Source organism: Suncus etruscus, chromosome 9 (assembly GCF_024139225.1).
Source record: "Suncus etruscus isolate mSunEtr1 chromosome 9, mSunEtr1.pri.cur, whole genome shotgun sequence".
Taxonomy (NCBI): Eukaryota; Metazoa; Chordata; class Mammalia; order Eulipotyphla; family Soricidae; genus Suncus; species Suncus etruscus.
Window position 1 is genome coordinate 92,979,212 of NC_064856.1, and position 19,506 is coordinate 92,998,717.

At 42.2% G+C, this 19,506-nt stretch overlaps 1 protein-coding gene across 2 annotated transcripts in view; it reads left to right on the forward strand.

The window, feature by feature from the left end:
- Positions 1-19,506, forward strand: part of API5 (apoptosis inhibitor 5) — a 40,829-nt gene that overhangs the window by 2,813 nt on the left and 18,510 nt on the right. For both annotated transcript variants that reach the window (XM_049779664.1, XM_049779666.1), the window contains exons 2-8: positions 9,482-9,643; positions 10,977-11,070; positions 12,084-12,149; positions 13,588-13,739; positions 15,250-15,456; positions 17,844-17,948; positions 19,302-19,391. In XM_049779664.1, the coding sequence (XP_049635621.1) occupies positions 9,482-9,643; positions 10,977-11,070; positions 12,084-12,149; positions 13,588-13,739; positions 15,250-15,456; positions 17,844-17,948; positions 19,302-19,391 (876 nt within the window). The remainder of the gene's footprint in view (positions 1-9,481; positions 9,644-10,976; positions 11,071-12,083; positions 12,150-13,587; positions 13,740-15,249; positions 15,457-17,843; positions 17,949-19,301; positions 19,392-19,506) is intronic.

A 19,506-nucleotide genomic window follows, 5' to 3' on the forward strand; every position in this document is an offset into this window, starting at 1 on the left:
TCCATGCCTGCCATCTGCCAGACACTGTTGAACACTAGAGTTGTAGAATTTTAATCTGGATTTGATGGGACTCTGCTGTAGTGACAGCCGTCAGGCAATGTTATAAGACATAAAGATTCCCACGTCCTGATGAAATGAATTATGCAGCTTCTAACCTTGTATTCTAGGAATGCCAAAGGCAGGTGAAACTTAGGTGCGAGTGCTGATTGGGGGGGATTTGACTTTTGTTTGGAGATCATACCTGCCTTGGCACTAGGGCTACTTCTGGTAGTGCTCAGGAAAACCATCTATAGTACCAGGGTTTGATTCTAAACTTCTTAAACTGGTGGTAAGGGGATCCCTTAAGGCAGGGGTCTCAACTGAATGTGGGGGTTGAAGGAAGTTTGTCTTAAATATTGTATAATTTACTATCAGTATAATTGGTTTGTATACTTGAGGTCCCTGAAAAGCAGGAGCTAAGCAACAGAAAATAAAGGAAAGAACTTGGAAAAAAATTTCTCAGGCAAAAGGGAAAATTAGACATTAATGCAGACTTACTCAAATCACTGCCTAAAATAACACCACAAGCAGTTGATTTCAGGATACTGCTGGTGGATTTCAACTTCCAAAAAGCAGAAACAAACATAAGGAAAAGACCTAACTACTTTGTTAAAGAAAAAGAAAGAGGCAGGAGAGGTGGCACAGGGCCCAAGGCCTCTCTGCCTTGTGCACACTAGCCTAGGACGAACTGCTCGAATTCCCCAGCATCCCATATGGTCCCACAAGCCAGGAGCGATTTCTGAGTGCATAGCCAGGAGTAACCCCTGAGCATCACCGGGTGTGGCTCCCCCTAAAAAAAAAATAAATAAAACAAGTGTTACATGCCTTTCTAGTCCAGAAGTTGGATTTCAGGATAGTATCTCACTTCACAGAAAGTGCATTTTCTTTCTTATTTTCTTTTCTTTTTTTTTTTTTTTTGGTTTTTGGGCCACACCCGGCGGTGCTCAGGGGTTACTCCTGGCTGTCTGCTCAGAAATAGCTCCTGGCAGGCACGGGGGACCCTATGGGACACCGGGATTCGAACCAACCACCTTTGGTCCTGGATTGGCTGCTTGCAAGGCAAACGCCGCTGTGCTCTCTCCAGGCCCAAAAGTGCATTTTCTGCTATGGTTGGGACCTTTCTTCCCTTTTCAGAGGTGGAGCTCTCATGCATCCTCCAGGTTTTGCCAGCTAACTCACCAAGCAGATCAGTATTCATTATAGTATTTTAGATTGGGGCTTGCTTTCACATAAGAACTTTTCTTTTTGCTCTAGATACCATGTGTTGGGATTGAAGGTTAAACCCTTTCACTTTTTGTTTTTCTCCTTAAGCAGACATTTCTTGCACCAGATTAAAGAAATAAATTCAGAGAAGGAATTTGAAAACATACACACACACACACACACATATACACACACACACAACACAGAACCTGTTGACACACATTCGCTCTTAAGAGAAGAAGGGAGTTTTCTACTGACACTCACACCCAGTTAACATTGAGCCTGTATTTTCCAGTAGCAAACTACAGGTGATAGATTGTATGATTTACTGTCTTCAGACCTTCAGCCCTGTTGTCTTTGCATTTGTGGCTTCTAGGGTTTACTTTTTTGGGGAGAATGTGTTTCCTTTTCTTTGTCTTTTATTTTAATGATTTATAATATTCTTTTTTTATGTGATTAATTTTTCCTTTTTATTTTTTTTTTCTTTTATAATATCTTTATTTAAACACTGTGATTACAAACAGACTGTAGTTGGATTTCAGTTACAAAAAGAATACAGGGTCTGCTTCTGAGCCTCTGGATCTTTCTTTTTTCCTTCCTGCCCCCCACCCCCCTTCCAGGCACTCTACTATGAAATCTTCTCTGGCCATCAGAGCAAATGGTGTTCTACCTGGACTTTGTTTTAGTTCAGTTTCATGAGTTTTCTTCATTTCAGTATGAACATACTTAATTTTATATAATGTAGTCAAAGTTATAAGTTAAAAAAGTTAACCCGGGGGCCAGGAAGGTGGCGCTAGAGGTAAGGTGTGTGCCTTGCAAGCGCTAGCGTAGGTTCGATGCCCCAGCGTCCCATATGGTACCCCCCAAGCCAGGGGCGATTTCTGAGCACTTAGCCAGGAGTAACCCCTGAGCGTCAAACGGGTGTGGCCCAAAAACCAAAAAAAAAAAAAGTTAACCCAGTTCAAGACCTATGGCAGTCCAGCATTACTGTCAGTATAATGTTTCAATTCTGATTTCTCCCCTCCTGTCTGAGCACACTGACTATGCAGGGGTTGAATAGAATGAGTGACACGTTGCATGGAGTAACACTCTGGAGCAAAAGTCACATCCCAGTCAACATCAGAAAACCTCAAAACTGTACAGAAATACTAAATTTTAAATGTAAGCTAGATTTATCGAATCTGAGAGAAAAAAATAGTATTGATTAACTGTTACTTTTCTGGTTTTTTTGGGGGGGGTTTGGATTCTGGGCCACACCCAGTGAGGCTCAGGGGTTACTCTTGGCTATGCGCTCAGAAATCGCATATGGGGGACCACATGGGACACTGGGGGATCGATTCGTCCTGGGTCAGCTGCATGTAAGGCAAAAAATACCTATGCCATCGCTCTGGCTCCATAGCTGTTCCTTTTTCATTATCCAGAACTTCAACATACTTGAAAAGCATTTATTGATATGACCTCTAAAAATGATACTTTACTGATAATAGTACAATAGGTAAGGTGTTTGTCTTCAAATGGCTGACCTGAATTTGATTACTAGCATTCCATATAATCCCCTGGCACAGTCAGTAGTGATCCTTGAGTGCAGAGCCAAAAGTAACCCCTGAGAATTACCAGATATGGCCCCAAAGCAAAAACAAATAATGCTTTAGTTCTTAGAGAATGCACCTATGTGGCTGTCTGAAGTGTTCACTAACCAATTGTGTAGGATGGTAGGATTTAATTGTTTCGTCACAATGTTTTAGGTTAATACTGTGAAAACAAATTGAATTTTTCTTTTTCTCTTCTTTTCTTTTTTATTTTGGGTTATACCCAGTGGTATTCAGAACTTCCTCCTGGTTCTTTGTTTTAGGGACTGTTTGTGATCTGGCTTGTGGGACCCTAAGTAGTGCTTGTATCAACCCTGGTTGGGTACATGGAAGGTGAACATCCTACTCACTATCCAGTCTCTCCAGCCCCATAATTGATGTTTGAAGTATCCTAAGGATTTTGAGTGTTTGTTTTTAGATATTAAAAGTACAATACATGGGGCTGAAGAGACAGCACAGCAGTAGGGCGTTTGCCTTGCAAGCAGCTGAACAGTGGGTCAAATCCTGGCATCCCAGATGGTCCCCCGTGCCTGCCAGGAGTGATTTCTGAGTGCAGAGTCAGGAGTAACGCCTGGATGCTGCCAGGTGTGACCCCCCCCCCCAAAAAAAAAAAAACTAAAATAAAATAAAAAAAAATAAAAGTACAATACACGGGTTTAGAAATGCATTTACGGGGGCCGGGCAGTGGCGCTGGAGGTAAGGTGCCTGCCTTACCTGCGCTAGCCTAGGAGACGGACCGCGGTTCGATCCCCTGGCGTCCCATATGGTCCCCCAAGCCAGGAGCGACTTCTGAGCGCATAGCCAGGAGTAACCCCTGAGTGTTACCGGGTGTGGCCCAAAAACCAAAAAAAAAAAAAAAAAAAAAAAAGAAATGCATTTACGGCTGAAGCTTCTCATTAAGACCAGCAGTTTATTTTACCAGCTGGAATAGTTTGTTGGGAGAAAAATAAGTAGTGCTACAAGTATTTGTTTTGGTAAGGGGGAAATGCACAATTTCTGGCTGGTTGCTGGCCTGAGACATTGCGCTACCTGACCAGCCCTACAGAACACTGGTTATACACCTGTCACTAAGTCACGGGGAGGGGGATAATCATATTTTCATATCCAGCTTTGAAAAGCGTTAGGTCTTGTCCCTATGAAGACAAATCTTCAGAGAACTGGCAAGGAAGAATGGTTTTTTTTGCCACTGTAAAGGTTGATAAAGTCTATTAAATTGTTTGAGAAAACTGATGCCTTGTATTTGGGCTAATTGGCAGTCCTTGGGGGCTACTACCAGTTCCATATTTGAGGCTCACTGCAGTGCTGCTGAGAACCCTGCAGAGCCAGGGTTAAGCCAGAGGCTCATGCATACAGTGCTCCCCTCCTGCCCTATGAGCCATTTCCCATCTCCCTCCCCCAGGGTTTTTACCCCGTTGCCTTTGGCCATTCACTATGGGTGTTAGGTTGGGTTTGTGGGCCTTATCCAGTGGTGCTCAGTCCTGGCTCTATATCTAGATATCCCTACCGGTGGGCCATATGTTGTGATGGGAAGCAAACTCGGGTCTGCCAACTGGCAGGGTAAGTGCCTTAACCCCATACTATCTCTCCAGCCCATCATTTGTTCCTTGATATACCACCTGTGGATGACAGCAGCACTTTTCCTTCTCTCTTTGAATTATTTTGCTTAATATAATACTCTCTATGTCTGTCCAGGTTCCATCTTGGAGTTAATTTGTATTCCACTGTGTATATATCCAAAATATTTTTACCCACTTTCACCATGCCTTGGACATTTAAGTTGTTTCCAGATCTTGGCTATTTTAAGTGGTGCTGCATTGAATATTGCCATGTGGTCTGTGTTTTAGTATTCTTGGTTGAATTCCAAGGAGCGAAGCCCCTGGGTCATATAGGAGTTTTATTATTTTTTGGACCATTCCTAGCACTACACAGGGGTCACTTCTGGCTGTGCATGAGGGGACCATGTAGTGCCAGGGATTGAACCCAGGCCTCCTGCTTGCAAAATCTGTGCTCCAGCCCTTCCCATGCTATTTTTAATCTTTTGAGTAATTGCTGTACTGATTGCCTGAGGGGCTGAGCCAGACAGTAGTCACCACAGTGAATAAACGGTCCCTATTCATCATTAGCACTGGTTGTTTAGTATCATCTTAGCACTGGTTGTTTCCAGGCGTTCTGATTAAAACAGCCATTTTTCAGGGCCAGTGCACTAAAGGGTGTTTGCCTTGGCCTCAGCCCACACAGGTTCAATCTCGGCATCTCATATGGTCCCCCGAGCCTGCCAGAAGTGATTTCTGAGCACAGAGCCAGGAGTAACCCATGAGTGTTAGCTCCCAAAAGCAGTTTTTCTTGTTGTGATAAATCATTGTCTTTTTTTTTTTTTTTTTATGTGCATTGTCCTAATAATGTTGCTGTGGAACACTCATTTGCATGCTTTCTTTGAGTGTGTTCAGCTTCTCTCCCCAGTTGTTGAAGAGTTTGTTTTTCTGTTTTTCTGAGTCCTTTTATTGGGGGGGGGGGGCATGCTCAGTTGTGCTCAGGGCCTTACTCCTGGCCTTATTCTCAGCAGTCATTCCTGGTGACCCTCAAGGGATCACATGTAGTCCTGGGGAACCAAACTAGAATGGGTTCTTTATGTATCTTAGTCATATGTATGACTTAGTCATATGTATGATTGTGGTGTCAGTATTTCTCTAATTTGATAGGATGGCGTTTTGTTTTGTTTTGTTTATGGGTCACACCCGGCAATGCTCAGGGGTTACTCCTGGCTCTAGGCTCAGAAATCACCCCTGGCAGGCTCTGGGGACCATATGGGATGCCGGGATTCCAACCACTGTCCTTCTTGCATGCAAGACCTTACCACTCTGGCCCCTGATAGGATGGCTTTATTTTAACTGTTCTTTTAGTTCAAATTCCATCCAAAGTTTGGGGGGGGGGGTTGTTTTTTTTTTGCCAACAGAGTCAAATATTAATGACACCTTTGAGTTGCCTTCAGTGATACTTTAAAATGAGATATACTGGCTGTGTTACTTATTTTATGAATATGGGTTTAATATAGAGGTCTTAGATCAGTCCATTTTTAATATATTTGTATGATTGTACGAGTCCATTTCCCTTTTTCTGTATGGGGCTGACTGTTTTTTTAAGGATACTGTCCTTTGTGCATAGCCCCTTTGCCAGAAAGTAACTATCTGTGGGTTTACTTCTGGGCTCATACTTTTATTTCATTGGTTGGTGTGCAAGTCTGATTTTATTCTTTTTTCACACTATTGACTGAGATCACATTATAGTTTAGTCAGTAATTACAATGCCTCCCAAATTTTCAGAATTGCTTTGACTTTTGGGGAGATTTTTTCATTCCATAAAAAATATAACTAGTAGGGGGCCATAGCAATAGCACAGTGGTAAGACTTTTGCCTTGCACATAGCCAACCCAGGACATACTTCCAGTTCGATTTCTGAGCACTGCGGGGTGTGACCCAAAAACAAACAAACAAACAAAATACCTTAGTATTTGTATTCTGTTCTTGAAGAAGGCCTTTGGAATTTTGCTAGGAATTATATTGAATGCTTTGAGTAGGATGGTCATTTTACAGTATAAAATCCTTTTAGTTCATGAATATGGAATATTCTCAGATCCCTAGTGTCCCACAGAGCCTTAGCACAGGGTCTGGGAGGGTACCTTGTAGGCAGAAACCGCAGACTGTGTTACCCACCCATCTGCCATTGTTCACAAGGGCTTTGGTAAGGGGTAGTAGCCTCAACTTTTGTGGTGATCCAGACTTAACTCCTGGTACCTTTATGACAGACACTGCACTTGCCCTCTGGATGCAAATGTCCATACCTTCCTAGAAGTGAGTGCTCTGGCGGGACCTCCTGCTTGCTAGCAGCCGAGGCCAGTGACCTGGGGTGGGTCAGCACTGGCTGAGCTAAACAAGTGTCTATCACGGCAGGTTACCCTCAGATGGGTGGGGCTGTCCCAGGAATGATGACCCTCAACCAAATGGCCAGTGGCAACAGCTATTGCCCAACCACAGAGCTCCGGCTTGGTCTTCCTGGTCTGTCACTTGCTTCCCAGTTTGTGGGCTTGAAAATAGAGCCTAGTGTCGTAATTCTGATGCTCAGTGTCTATTCTTCTCCATGTACCCTCCAACCCCCACTCCCCGTTCCTTTTCTGCTTGGTTTCCAATCCACACTCCCCTGGCCTTGGCTGCTGCGGCTGGTTAAAATTCTACAGTGGATCTTCTGTTCCTGTGGTGGGGAGGGCAGGGGGAGCTGCCTGTTATATCATTGATTTTTTTTTTCCTCCTTCCTAAATGCTAGCAGACTCTAGCTTTCAAATCAGCTAATACTCGTGTTCCATGTGGACAATCTCTTGGAGATGATAGCTGCTGTCTCCAGTTTGCTGTCATAGGAAGGCACACATGGGAGTCTATGTTCAGTTCTGACTTCGATGCGGTTTCTGTTTTGAGGTTCCAGGAACACTTGAGACTGCTCTCCCTTTTTCACATCCTTGTCCCCTTGGGCTTTTCTCTTTCTCTTCCTTCAAATATTGAATCACCTCAGTGACTGTTACAGGCATAGGTGTGCTCTGCACAGATCTGATGTGAGGGGCCATCAGAACTGTGTTCAGGGCCAGGCTCTGCCAGCTGTGTAACTCTAGGTAATTATTTCCCTTCTGTGTGTTAAGACTGTCTTACAGCTGTTATTTGGGACCACACCCTGCAGTACTGAGGGGGGCAGGAGTGTCTGATCCTGCTTGGGTGCTCCAGGGGCCATGCGGGTGACAGGGAGTGGACCTGGGGCTCCCGCATGCAGATCATGAGCCCTTGAGCTCTCTCCCCAGCCCCAGTGTTGTTTTTCTTATCTGAGAAATTGATCAGGTGACACCTGGCTGAGGCATGTACAGAATTCTTTTTTTGTTTGTTTTGTTTGTTTGTTTTTTGGGGTCACACCCGGCAGCACTCAGGGGTTACTCCTGGCTCTACACTCAGAAATTGCTCCTGGCAGGCTCTGGGGAACATATGGGATGGTGGAATTCGAACCGCTGTCCTTCTGCATGCAAGGCAAATGCCCTACCTCCATGCTATCTCTCCAGCTCTGGCTCCATGTATAGACTGTTAGTCCTCAGAGGGATTTCAATAAAGATTGCTAATAATAAATACCTTCTGTTCTATTCCATATTTCCCCCCTCCTTAGTTAAAGGATAAGTTGTTTCAAGTGTGGATTCTTTGTTTTTCTGTCTTTTTGTGTGTGTGTGTGTGTTCTGGCCACACCCTGCTGTGCACAAGGTTGACTCTTAGTTCTGCTCAGGGTTCTCCTGGCAGTTCTCTGGGGACCAGAGATACCTCTTGGTATCAAGGATCAAACCTGGATCAGCCATATATTGCCTTCCCCATTGTACTATCATTGTTGGTAGAATTTTTTTTTTTTTTTGTAGAAGTATCTTTATGATGGGCTGCCAGTATATAGACTTTAAATGTAATCGGGTCATTGTGAATCATATTAAACCCTGTATCTTGAAAGACTCGAGTGTGGCTATAGACTTCCATACACCGAACACTTGGTTATTTAAAAAAAAATGAATGCCCTTTGTTGAGATCCTGTTGTACCTATATGATTTTGTACCTCACTTTATTTTATTTGTACTTAATAATGGTATTATCTATGTAGAAAAACGATGAAACTTAGACATTTTGACAAGTCTGTTTGTCACTTGTGTGACAATGAGCTTACAGCATGGTTTGGGGATTTAGGGCATTAACTTTGTTTTGGGGTCAGACCTGTTGATGCTCGGGGGTTACTCCTGGCTCTGCACTCAGGAATCATTACTGACTGTACTTGGGTGACCACATGGGATGTTGGGAATAGAACTAGCACTAGCCATGTGCAAAACAAGTACCCTACTCTCTGTACTACTATTGCTTTAGCTCCATTGCATATTTCCTACCAACAGTGTTCCAGTTTCCCCCCCCCCCCTCTCCTTTTCTCTCTCTCTCTCTCTTTCTCCCTTCTCTCCTCTCTCTCCCTCTCCCTCTCTCCCCTCCTCTATTTCTCCCCCTACCTCTCCCTTCTCCATCTCCCTTCCTTCAAACACTGTAGTTTGCAATATTATTACTGAAGGGGGTATCAGTTCTTGTCCAGAGTGGTCATTTCTTTTTTTTTTTTTTTTGGTGGTTTTTGGGTCACACCCGGCAGTGCTTAGGGGTTATTCCTGGCTCCATGCTCAGAAATTGCTCCTGGCAGGCACAGGGGACCATATGGGACGCCGGGATTCGAACCAATGACCTTCTGCATGAAAGGCGCCTTACCTCCATGCTATCTCTCCGGCCCCCAGAGTGGTCATTTCAACTGTCATAGTCATAGTGGTTCTTTCTCTGCCCTAACTGCACTTCCCTCATTATGTGGTAAACATCCCAGGAACATATTTTTAGGGAATGTAGTACAGTGCTTTTGAGAGTTTTGCAGCGTGCCATTCTTTGACAGTGAGGGACAAATGGCAGAAAGGTGGGTTCAGTTGAAGCAGCAAAGCTCCAGCAATCACCTAACTTATTAGCCACTGTGGCTTTTACTGATGTTGATCACCCTTGAGCAAATTTGCTTCAACTCCTGGCTTTCTAAGCTGTACTTATTTTCTGTTGTATTCTTTCTTTCAGCATAAAGATGCCTATCAAGTAATACTGGATGGTGTGAAAGGTGGTACCAAGGAGAAAAGATTAGCAGCTCAGTTTATTCCAAAATTCTTTAAGCATTTTCCAGAATTGGCTGACTCTGCTATTAATGCACAGCTAGACCTCTGTGAGGATGAAGATGTATCGGTAAGTTTACGATTAAAGCTTAGGAAAAGCTTTTATATATTTCTCTTACTTTTTCCACACATTTTTCTGCTCATTCTTAACAGTCTTAAAGTACCAGTTGTATCAGTGCATAGTAAAACATCGCAGTGTGGCTAGTGTAGAAATAAAATGACATTTGAGAAAACACATAGCTCTTGCAGCACTTTTAAATGTGGAAAATCTATAGTCAAAATTAAATAAAAATATTCAGGTTGAAGAGATAGTATAGAAATTAAGATGCTTGCCTTGCACAAGACCAACCGCATTTTGATTTCCCAGCACATTTCCACAGGCACAACAAGGAGAGACTTTTAAACACATCCAAGAGTAACCCCTTAACATTGTATGTCCCCAAAATAAAATACTTATTATTAGTTTTATATCAAAATACACCATTTTAGTAGCCCTCAGTTTTTTGCATAGCAGAAAAATAACTTTGTCTGTATGATTACTTGATAAGAAAACATTTTCCTTGGAATCAAATTAACTATTAGCATTTCAGATTGATGATGCAGTTTCCAAAGAACTCTCAGCTCCTGGCCTATCAAATGAAAACAGTGAAATGTCAGTACTTACTGCAAAATGTGCTGATTATAACTTTTATAAATTTTTATGTTAAATAAGCCCAAGACCACATATTTGCAGTTAAGTGGTTAGGTATAGTTGCATCTGATCAGCATGTAAACTTTTATTATCTCAAAATTGTCTCTGCCAGTTACATAACTGTACTTAATTCCACCATATTCTGTGAAGATGAAGTCTTTTACATTAGAGCAAAGTATTTCTATAATTGTTAGAAATCACATGCTTTGGGCCAGAGAGAGAGTATGGAGGTAGGGTGTTTGCCTTGCATGCAGAAGGTCAGTAGTTCAAATCCTGGCATCCCATATGGTCCCCCCGAGCTTACCAGGAGTGATTTCTGAGTGTAGAGCCAGGAGTAACCCCTGACTTATGCTGGGTATGACCAAAGAAAAAAAAGAAATAACATACTTTTTGGGTGCGGTGGGGAAAAAAAAAAAGAAATCACATGCTTTATATTTTTGTAGTTTTTTTTTGTCCCTAATTATTGTTTCTTTAGATCAGCTTTTTTTTTTTTTGGTTTTTGGTTTTTGGTTTTTGGATCACACCCAGCAGCGCTCAGGGGTTACTCCTGACTCCATGCTCAGAAATTTCTCCTGGCAGACGCGGGGGACTATATGGGATGCCGGGATTCGAACCACCATCCTTCTGCAAGCAAGGCAAACAAAGGATACCACTTTGCTATCTCTCCAGACCCAGTATTTATCTTTTTTTTTTTCTTTGAAATCATACCCAGATTCGACGACAGGCAATTAAGGAATTGCCTCAATTTGCCACTGGAGAAAATCTTCCCCGAGTAGCTGATATACTAACCCAGCTTTTGCAAACAGGTAAGAAATTGTATTTTATAACTATAACTTCTCTATGATGTGGGTACAGTTGGGGGGGAGACTTTTTTGGCATAATTTTATTATGATTTTTTTTTTAACAGTTTGTGGCTAATTCCTGGTATTGTTTTAGTTTTTTATGTTCTTCACGAGGTCCTTTGGGAAATTTTGATGTACTCTGATTCCCCCTTTGACTAAAACACTTTAATATAGAACCTTTCAGGAAGTGGGCAGAGAGCTAATACTATGTGTTAAGCTCTTCTTGCACATGTTGGACTTGAATTCAAAATCACTCAGTCTCTCAAGAACTGCCAGGAGTGACTTCTGAGTGCGGAGCTAGAAGTAACCCCTGAGCATAACCTGGTGCATCCCTAAAACCAAACCAAAACAAAACCCTTTCAGATATACAAGGTGTAGTAAACACATGGAGCACACACCATCTATGTTTTCCCAATCCCCTAAAAACAGCACATACCTTGTTTTAATCCTCTATATGCGCAGAGTGCACACCCTATTTTCTCCTAACCTGATTGGCTGATTGAACTCACACCTTATTTTCACCTAAACTAGTTACTTGAGACATATTATAAATATTTGATTCTCACCTAAAATAATCTGAGTAGTAGTTTCCTCCCCACAAGTGGCTTGTGTTGTAAGAGCTCTACTCGCCCAGAATCCAACCTCACAAGCAACATCTACACTGGGTTCTAATAAAGAAAATTTGAGGCCCGAGAGTCATAGGGCTTGCTCTGCACATTGCCAGCTTGGTTCAGTCTCCAGCATTGGCATTGCAGATGTTCTCCCAACCACTTCTAGGATTGATTCCTGGGTCCTGCCAGAGCCTTGTGCACTATTAGTATGGCCCTCTCTCTCTTCCCCCCTTAAAAAAGAGGGGGGGGTTATAGGGAAATCCTCACTTACATATCTTCTCTGTGCAGTTTGCGAGAAACTGTTGAATCTGGTATGAAAGTTAATATTTTAAATTTTATACTCTAATCTATTTTTGTCTTATATAGATGACTCAGCAGAATTTAACTTAGTGAACAATGCACTACTGAGTATATTTAAGATGGATGCCAAAGGTAAGACCACTTACTTGTTCCATATTGTTTGAGAGCTTAAAACCTGCTGTGCTTGGTGTTCTGATACGGGATTATGTCTAGCATTTAGCCAGTGAAATAAGTAGGCTGGGTCAAGGTGTTTTTTTACTCAGAAAACAAATAATTTTGGAGAATTTTTAAATTTTTCCATTAGAAAGCTGTTGGCCAAACTCTTTGCCACACAGAAATATTTCTTCCAAAATATCTGAGGTTTAGAGCTGGAGGGTTAGTTTAGCTGGCTTAAAGTGCATGCTTTGCATGTAGGAGGCCTGGTTTTGAGCCCAGTACTACATGATTACTGAGCACCAAAGGGTGTGGCCCAATGTTAAAAACGAACAACATAGTATCTGGGTTTAGCTAGTATTACTAACAAAAGTGTTCATGGTACTAGTTATTGAAGAGTGGTCATCTTTGAAAGGAAAGTCACATGTAAACTGATTACATAGCAAAGCATGTAACCTTTCATATGGTTGGAGCTGTAGAAATATTGATTTAGGGCCCGGAGAGATAGCACAGTGGTGTTTGCCTTGCAAGCAGCCGATCCAGGACCAAATGTGGTTGGTTCGAATCCCGGAGTCCCGTATGGTCCCCCGTGCCTGCCAGGAGCTATTTCTGAGCAGACAGCCAGGAGTAACCCCTGAGCACTGCCGGGTGTGGCCCAAAAAACAAAAAAAAAAAAAAAAAAAAAAAAAAGAAAAAGAAAAAGAAATATTGATTTAATACAGATTGGCATGTTATTTATATTTTTATAAAGTACATTTTTATTTTATTTTATCGAAACCATTGTGATTTACAAAGTCCTTCATAGTTAAGTTTCAGACATCCAATAAATTAGGGTCAATCCACCATCAGTGTTGACCTCCCTCCACCGAGTGCATCCACCACCACCACCACCTCCCTTCCTCCACAGCCTGCCAGTATAACTGGCCCATTTTATGTTGAGATTGTTAAAGTTTGGGTCTCTTGATTTCATTGTTGTTGCCTTTAGCTTGACTATTTAGTTCTGTCCCTTTTTTTGCTTATTTTTGGGCCACACCTGGCTATGTGCTCAGAAATCGCTCCTGGCTTGTGGGACCATATGGGACGCTGGGAGATCGAACCGAGGTTCGTCCTAGGCTAGCGAGGGAAAAGCAACGCCTAACCCTTTGCGCCACTGCTCCAGCCCTGTAATTCTGTCCTTTTTTACACTGCCAACACACCTGCCCCTGGCCCCTAACCTTTCATATTTGTGTTTCTCCTCTTCCACTCAGTTTCTTTTTTTTCTCCTCACTATACTCTGGGGCCAAGAGCGTTCGCGACAACTCCCATTTAGACCAGTGAGTTCAGATTGGCATGTTTTTAACTCACTTGAGACAAATAATCTGGAGATAAATTGAACAAGCAGAGTTGACTAACGATACACCGGGATTTTTTTTTTCAGGGACTTTAGGTGGCTTATTCAGCCAAATACTTCAGGGAGAAGATATTGTCAGAGAACGAGCCATCAAATTCCTTTCTACAAAACTCAAAACCTTACCAGATGAAGTCTTAACAAAGGAAGTAGAAGAACTTATACTAACTGAATCTAAAAAGGTAAACCAAGTTTGTTCTTTGTTTACTAGGACTTTTCTAATAGAAACTGAAGGACATTTATTTTCTGAAATGAACAATATTCATTAAAACCACACCTGTGTACAAAATGATTAAAAAAAACATAAATGTACCATAGGGCTTTAATTTTTTCTTACATTGCATTTTAGTTACTTGTTACAAGTTATAATGTTAATTGAAATGGATGTGATCTCATTTAGATTTAAATCTCTGGAGAGATTATACAGTGGGTAAGCTACTTGCCTTGCATGTGGCTGACCTGGATCTGATCTGCAGTACCCCCTATAGACGGTCCCCTGAGCTCCTCCTGTAGTGATCCCTGAGCTTAGAGCCAGGAATAAACCCGGAGCACCAATGAGCTTCCACCACTCCCCTCCCCCCTAATAAAAAGAAATACTCCATGAGAATCCGGAAAGTATAGGGATTAATGCATTTGCCTTAAATACGGCAGATCTAGTTCATTCCCTGGTACTATGGATGGTCTCCTATGCACCATCAGGGATGATCTTTGAGTATTGCTGAGTGGCCAAATTCCCTTACTCCCTCAAAAATGAATAAATCCTTTATGATATTTTCCAGCTTTTCAAGACTATAAATCATTTCCCCAAAGGTACTTTTTCTAATTTCCACCTTCCCAATTTTAGAATGTTCTCTAGTAGACTGCAAATAAAACAGGGAGACCACACAAATCTTAATTTTGTGCACTTACTATTTTTTGTATCTCCCCTCCGTCATTTGCATCAACCTCCATGCCCAGTTAAGAACAAGAGAATTCCTTTTTGTTGTTGGCTTTTCATTTTTGGACCATACCTGGCAATTCTCAGAGGTTACTTCATTCAGGAATTACTCTGGTTGGTCCTTGTACTGTCTGAATGTCTGGGATCGAACCCAGATGAGCTGCATGCAAGGCAAGTGCACTCGCTACTGCTTTGTCACTCCAGCTCAAATTTATTAGATCTTTTTGCTGCCTCCTCCTAAAGAATCTTAAGTATTTGTCCTTAGCTGATTTCCTCTGAAATTGTTTTGTTTTGTTTTGTTTGGGGGGCACACCTGGTGGTGCTCAGGAATTATTCCTGACTCTGTCCTCAGAAATTATTCCTGGCAGGCTCGAGGGACAGATGAGATGCAAGGGGTCAAACCCGGATCTATCACGGGTTGGCCACATGCAAGGCAAATGCCCTACCACTGCGCTATCTCTTCGGGCCCTTCCTGTGAACTTGTATGGTGGCTTATATATGCTCTATTTGTGTCCCATAGCTTTGCTTTACACAGAGAGGTTAAAGTTTCCAAGAACCAAATGTACCTCCCTTGTAGTGAATGCAAGTATCTTTCATGAGAATGTCTTGTGTGTGTTCTGCAGTTGGTCTGCATGGTTTGCAGTTGTATTCTTGAGTATTTCAGAATTATTCATCCAGCCAATAACCAATACGGGTTTGCTCTGCTGGGTGTATATTGATTCTTCTTTCCTGTTCGATTACTTGTCACTCTCCAGGTTCTAGAAGATGTGACTGGTGAGGAATTTGTGCTTTTCATGAAGATCCTGTCTGGGTTGAAAAGCTTACAGACAGTAAGTGGAAGGCAGCAACTCGTAGAGTTGGTGGCTGAGCAGGCTGACCTGGAACAAACCTTTAATCCCTCGGACCCTGACTGTGTGGACAGACTCCTGCAGTGCACTCGGCAGGCAGTCCCCCTTTTCTCTGTAAGTTCAGTGTTTGATTAAATTGGCATTTTCATTAGCTTGTTTTCTTACATATAGTAATTATCTTGAAGGGTTGAGATATTTCTCATGGAATAAGCAAACGATTAAGTTTTTTGGTTTTTGGGCCACACCCGTTTGACACTCAGGGGTTACTCCTGGCCAGGCGCTCAGAAATCGCTCCTGGCTTAGGGGGACCATATGGGACGCTGGGGGATCGAACCGTGGTCCCTCCTTGTCTAGCGCTTGCAAGGCAGACACCTTACCTCTAGTGCCACCTCACCGGCCCCAGGATTTTTACTTTTTGATGCCCTGGGAACAGATGTGAGATTCTTTCTCAACTAGGGGGTGAGGTCATGCTATGTCCCAAAGGCCCTCAAGTTATTTAAAGGGGTTCCTAGGTGAAAAGCATGTCAATGGACCACAGCACAACCAAACGTGAACCATAGTATGGGGGGGAGGGGTGCACAAGAAGAAAAGGCGGTCTGAAGGGGGCATTGTCAGTACAAAGTTGAGAAACATTGACCTGAAACTGGGAGAAATTGCTTTTAAAATCTTGAGAATCACCCAAGGGGTGGGTGAGCTATGGTTGGTTTATTTCTTTGGGGTGGGGGTGTTGTCTTACCTGGTGAGTCTCAGGACTTAACTCCTGGCTGTGCATTCAGGGATCATTCCGGGCGGTACTTAGGAAACCATAGTAGATACTGGGAATTGAATCCAATTAACCATATGCAAGGCAAGTGCCCTTCCCATTGAAGCAGTTTTTAGAATATTGTGTTAATGCTTTTTAAGACTGACTAAGATATTTGGTTGAATAATTCAACTTTACTTTTTCTTCTTTTATTCTGTTTCGTTTTTGGTTGTTTCTTTTGTTTGTTTGTTTTGTTTTGTTTTGCTTGTTTTTGGGTCAACCCAGCAGTGCTCAGGGGTTACTCCTAGCTCTGTGCTCAGAAATAACTCCTGCCAGGCACAGGGCCATATGGGAAGCAGGGAATCGAACTAGAGGCTGTCCTGTGTTGGCTGAGTGCAAGGCAAATGCCCTACGGCTGTGCTATCAATACAGTCTTCTTTAATTATGAAAGATTTTTGTTGTAGATAAACATGTTCAGTTTTTTTCTGACTTTGTACTCCTCTGGCCTTAAGTCTTAAGTGCTGTACATAGCATAGTTTGAAGAAAACAGTTTAAAGAATCTGCGGTGGGGCAGCAGGGTTGTTATCACACTTGGCTTTGTACTCAGGGCCACTAAGGGTGGTACTGGGGGAATCATATATGGTACTGAGTTTTGAGCCAGTATAGCAGCCACATCTGTACATTTTGTACAAGCACCTACATCTTTGTACTCACTCTAGTTCAAGAATCTATTTTTAAGAAATGTAGTTTTATATGGGCCCGGAGAGATAGCACAGTGGCGTTTGCCTTGCAAGCAGCCGATCTAGGACCAAAGGTGGTTGGTTCGAATCCCGGTGTCCCATATGGTCCCTTGTGCCTGCCAGGAGCTATTTCTGAGCAGACAGCCAGGAGTAACCCCTGAGCACTGCTGGGTGTGGCCCAAAAACCAAAAAAAAGAAATGTAGTTTTATATTTAATACTAATAGTAAACTTCTAGGGCAAGAGAGTCACTACAATGCTAAGTGTAATTATTAGCCTTGCAAGTGGTCAAATTGGATTCAATCCTCATCACCACCAAGAGTGATTCCTGAGTGCAGAGCCAGGAGTGAAAACACTGAGCACCACTGGGTATAGCCCAAAAAAAAAAAAGGCCAATACTATAATTTCCACTAAATTTTGACCTTTGAGGAAGAGCCTAAGAGATAGAACAGCAGGTAGGGTACTTGGCCTTTCACACAGCCAAGATGGGTTCAATCATCAACTTCCTGTAGCCCAGCAAGAGTGATTTTTTTTTTTTTTTTGGTTTTTGGGCCACACCCGTTTGACGCTCAGGGGTTACTCCTGGCTATGTGCTCAGAAATCGCCCCTGGCTTGGGGGGACCATATGGGACGCCGGGGGATCGAACCGCGGTCCGTTCCTTGGTAGCGCTTACAAGGCAGACACCTTATCTCCAGCGCCACCTTCCCAGCCCCACAAGAGTGATTCTTAAGAGCATAAACTCTGAACACCACCAGGTGTGGTCCAAAAACAAACAAAAAATGACCTTTGAATCAAGGCAGAGATCAAATATACGTAGGTGTCCTGCTGTTCCAGATTACTCTGTACCTAAGTATCTATTGTCTATGGTTATTGTTGGGGTTCCTATTGGATTTGTAGCCACTACTTGGTTATATTGTACTATTTGTTGTGGTACTCGGTCAGTATTTGTTAAATGACCTTCTACTATTATACCTGAGAATTTTTTTCTTTTTACAACTCGGTGTTCTTTGAATTTTACAGAAAAATGTGCATTCCACAAAGTTTGTGACTTATTTCTGTGAGCATGTCCTTCCTAACCTCAGTTCCTTGACTACCCCAGTGGAAGGCCTTGATATACAGTTGGAGGTAAGGCAAAATTTTGGCTTGTAGTACTGAAATGTACTCTCCATTCTTTGTGATGACTGGTTAGCAATATATCCCAAGATTAATTCTGTGGAAATGCTTTATGGATTCAGTGTATATTTGCTGTGTTAGAAAGCACTGCTTACAGTTCTTGGTTATACATGGTCTACTTTTAGAGCCTCAGTACCTTTAAATTAGTTATTTCATTCTAGTGCCTCTCTTAATTCATAAGCAACAGAGCCAGATTTAAATAGAATAAAATGTAGGAGCCCAGAGACTTAAAACAGTGGGGACAGTACTTGCCTTTCATGTAGCTGACCCAGCTTCGATCCACTACACCCCATGTGCTTCCCTGAGCACTGCCAAGAATAAGCCCTACCCACCCCCCAAAAATGTGATACACAGACACATTTTTAGCAGCATATCCATTGCTTTATGTTTCTATACCTCCCCACATTGAATTTGATTCATTTCTGTCACTAGCATTTGGTACAGAGCTTGATGGTGAAAGGCACTGAATGGTCTTAAATCAACCTGAAACTTGGAATTGTTTATTCCCTGTCCCTCATAGTGAGTCAAGTCTCACAGCACACAGATTACTTCGCTCTAATAGTCTTGGTTTGATTTATCAAACTGGGATTGAGTTAAACAGAAAATTAATTTCAAGAGCCATGTCAATTTCCAAAACATTGAATTAGTATTAGCATTGGGTAGTATAATAGTGGCAATGAGGCCTATCCTAAATGTTATTAAATAGTAACATTTTAAATAATTTCTTCTGTGCCTCTTCATAGTACCTTAATGAAGGAAGTGGGGCAGGGGGTGTCCTACCAGCTATGTTCAGAAGACCAACAGGCCTTTCCTAGTGATAACCAGTCAGTCCTATTGGTATTTCAGAGCTAAGCCCAGTGAAGCAACGCTGCTTAATGCCCATGGTTCCAGGGGGATTACCAGGACCACCCACAGTGCTCACGGTCCTTCAGGTTCACACTCAGCAATGCTCACAGGACCATGAGGCATCAGGAATTAAACCAGGGTTAGCCTCATGTGTCTTAATCCTCATACTGTCCCTCTATCCCCACAGTACATTACTAACTTATAGCAGAAAGTGCCCTGTGGATTCTTTTTCATCTATGACCTTGAACTCTAGATTTTTAGTTAGCCCTGCCACATGCTTAGACTGTGATTTTGCCAGGTCTTATAAATTGTAGTGCTGCATCTTTGATTTGTTCCTTCTAGTGTAATCATGGTTCTGTAAAATCATAATTGAAAAATAGATAGTTCTAGAATTGTTTTTATTTTAATAGGCCTTGCTCATTTAAAGGGATTTTGCTAATTGTGCATTGTTTGTTTTAGGTTTTGAAACTGTTGGCCGAGATGAGCTCATTCTGTGGTGACATGGAAAAACTAGAAACAAATTTAAGGAAACTCTTTGATAAGTTATTGGTAAGAAATTTGTTTTTTCTTTCCTCCTTACCTCATCAACATAAAGTCTTAATTATATAGTATTAAATTTTTTATAGTATAGGAAAGTAGGTTTCAAGCAGGTGTTTTTAGCCAG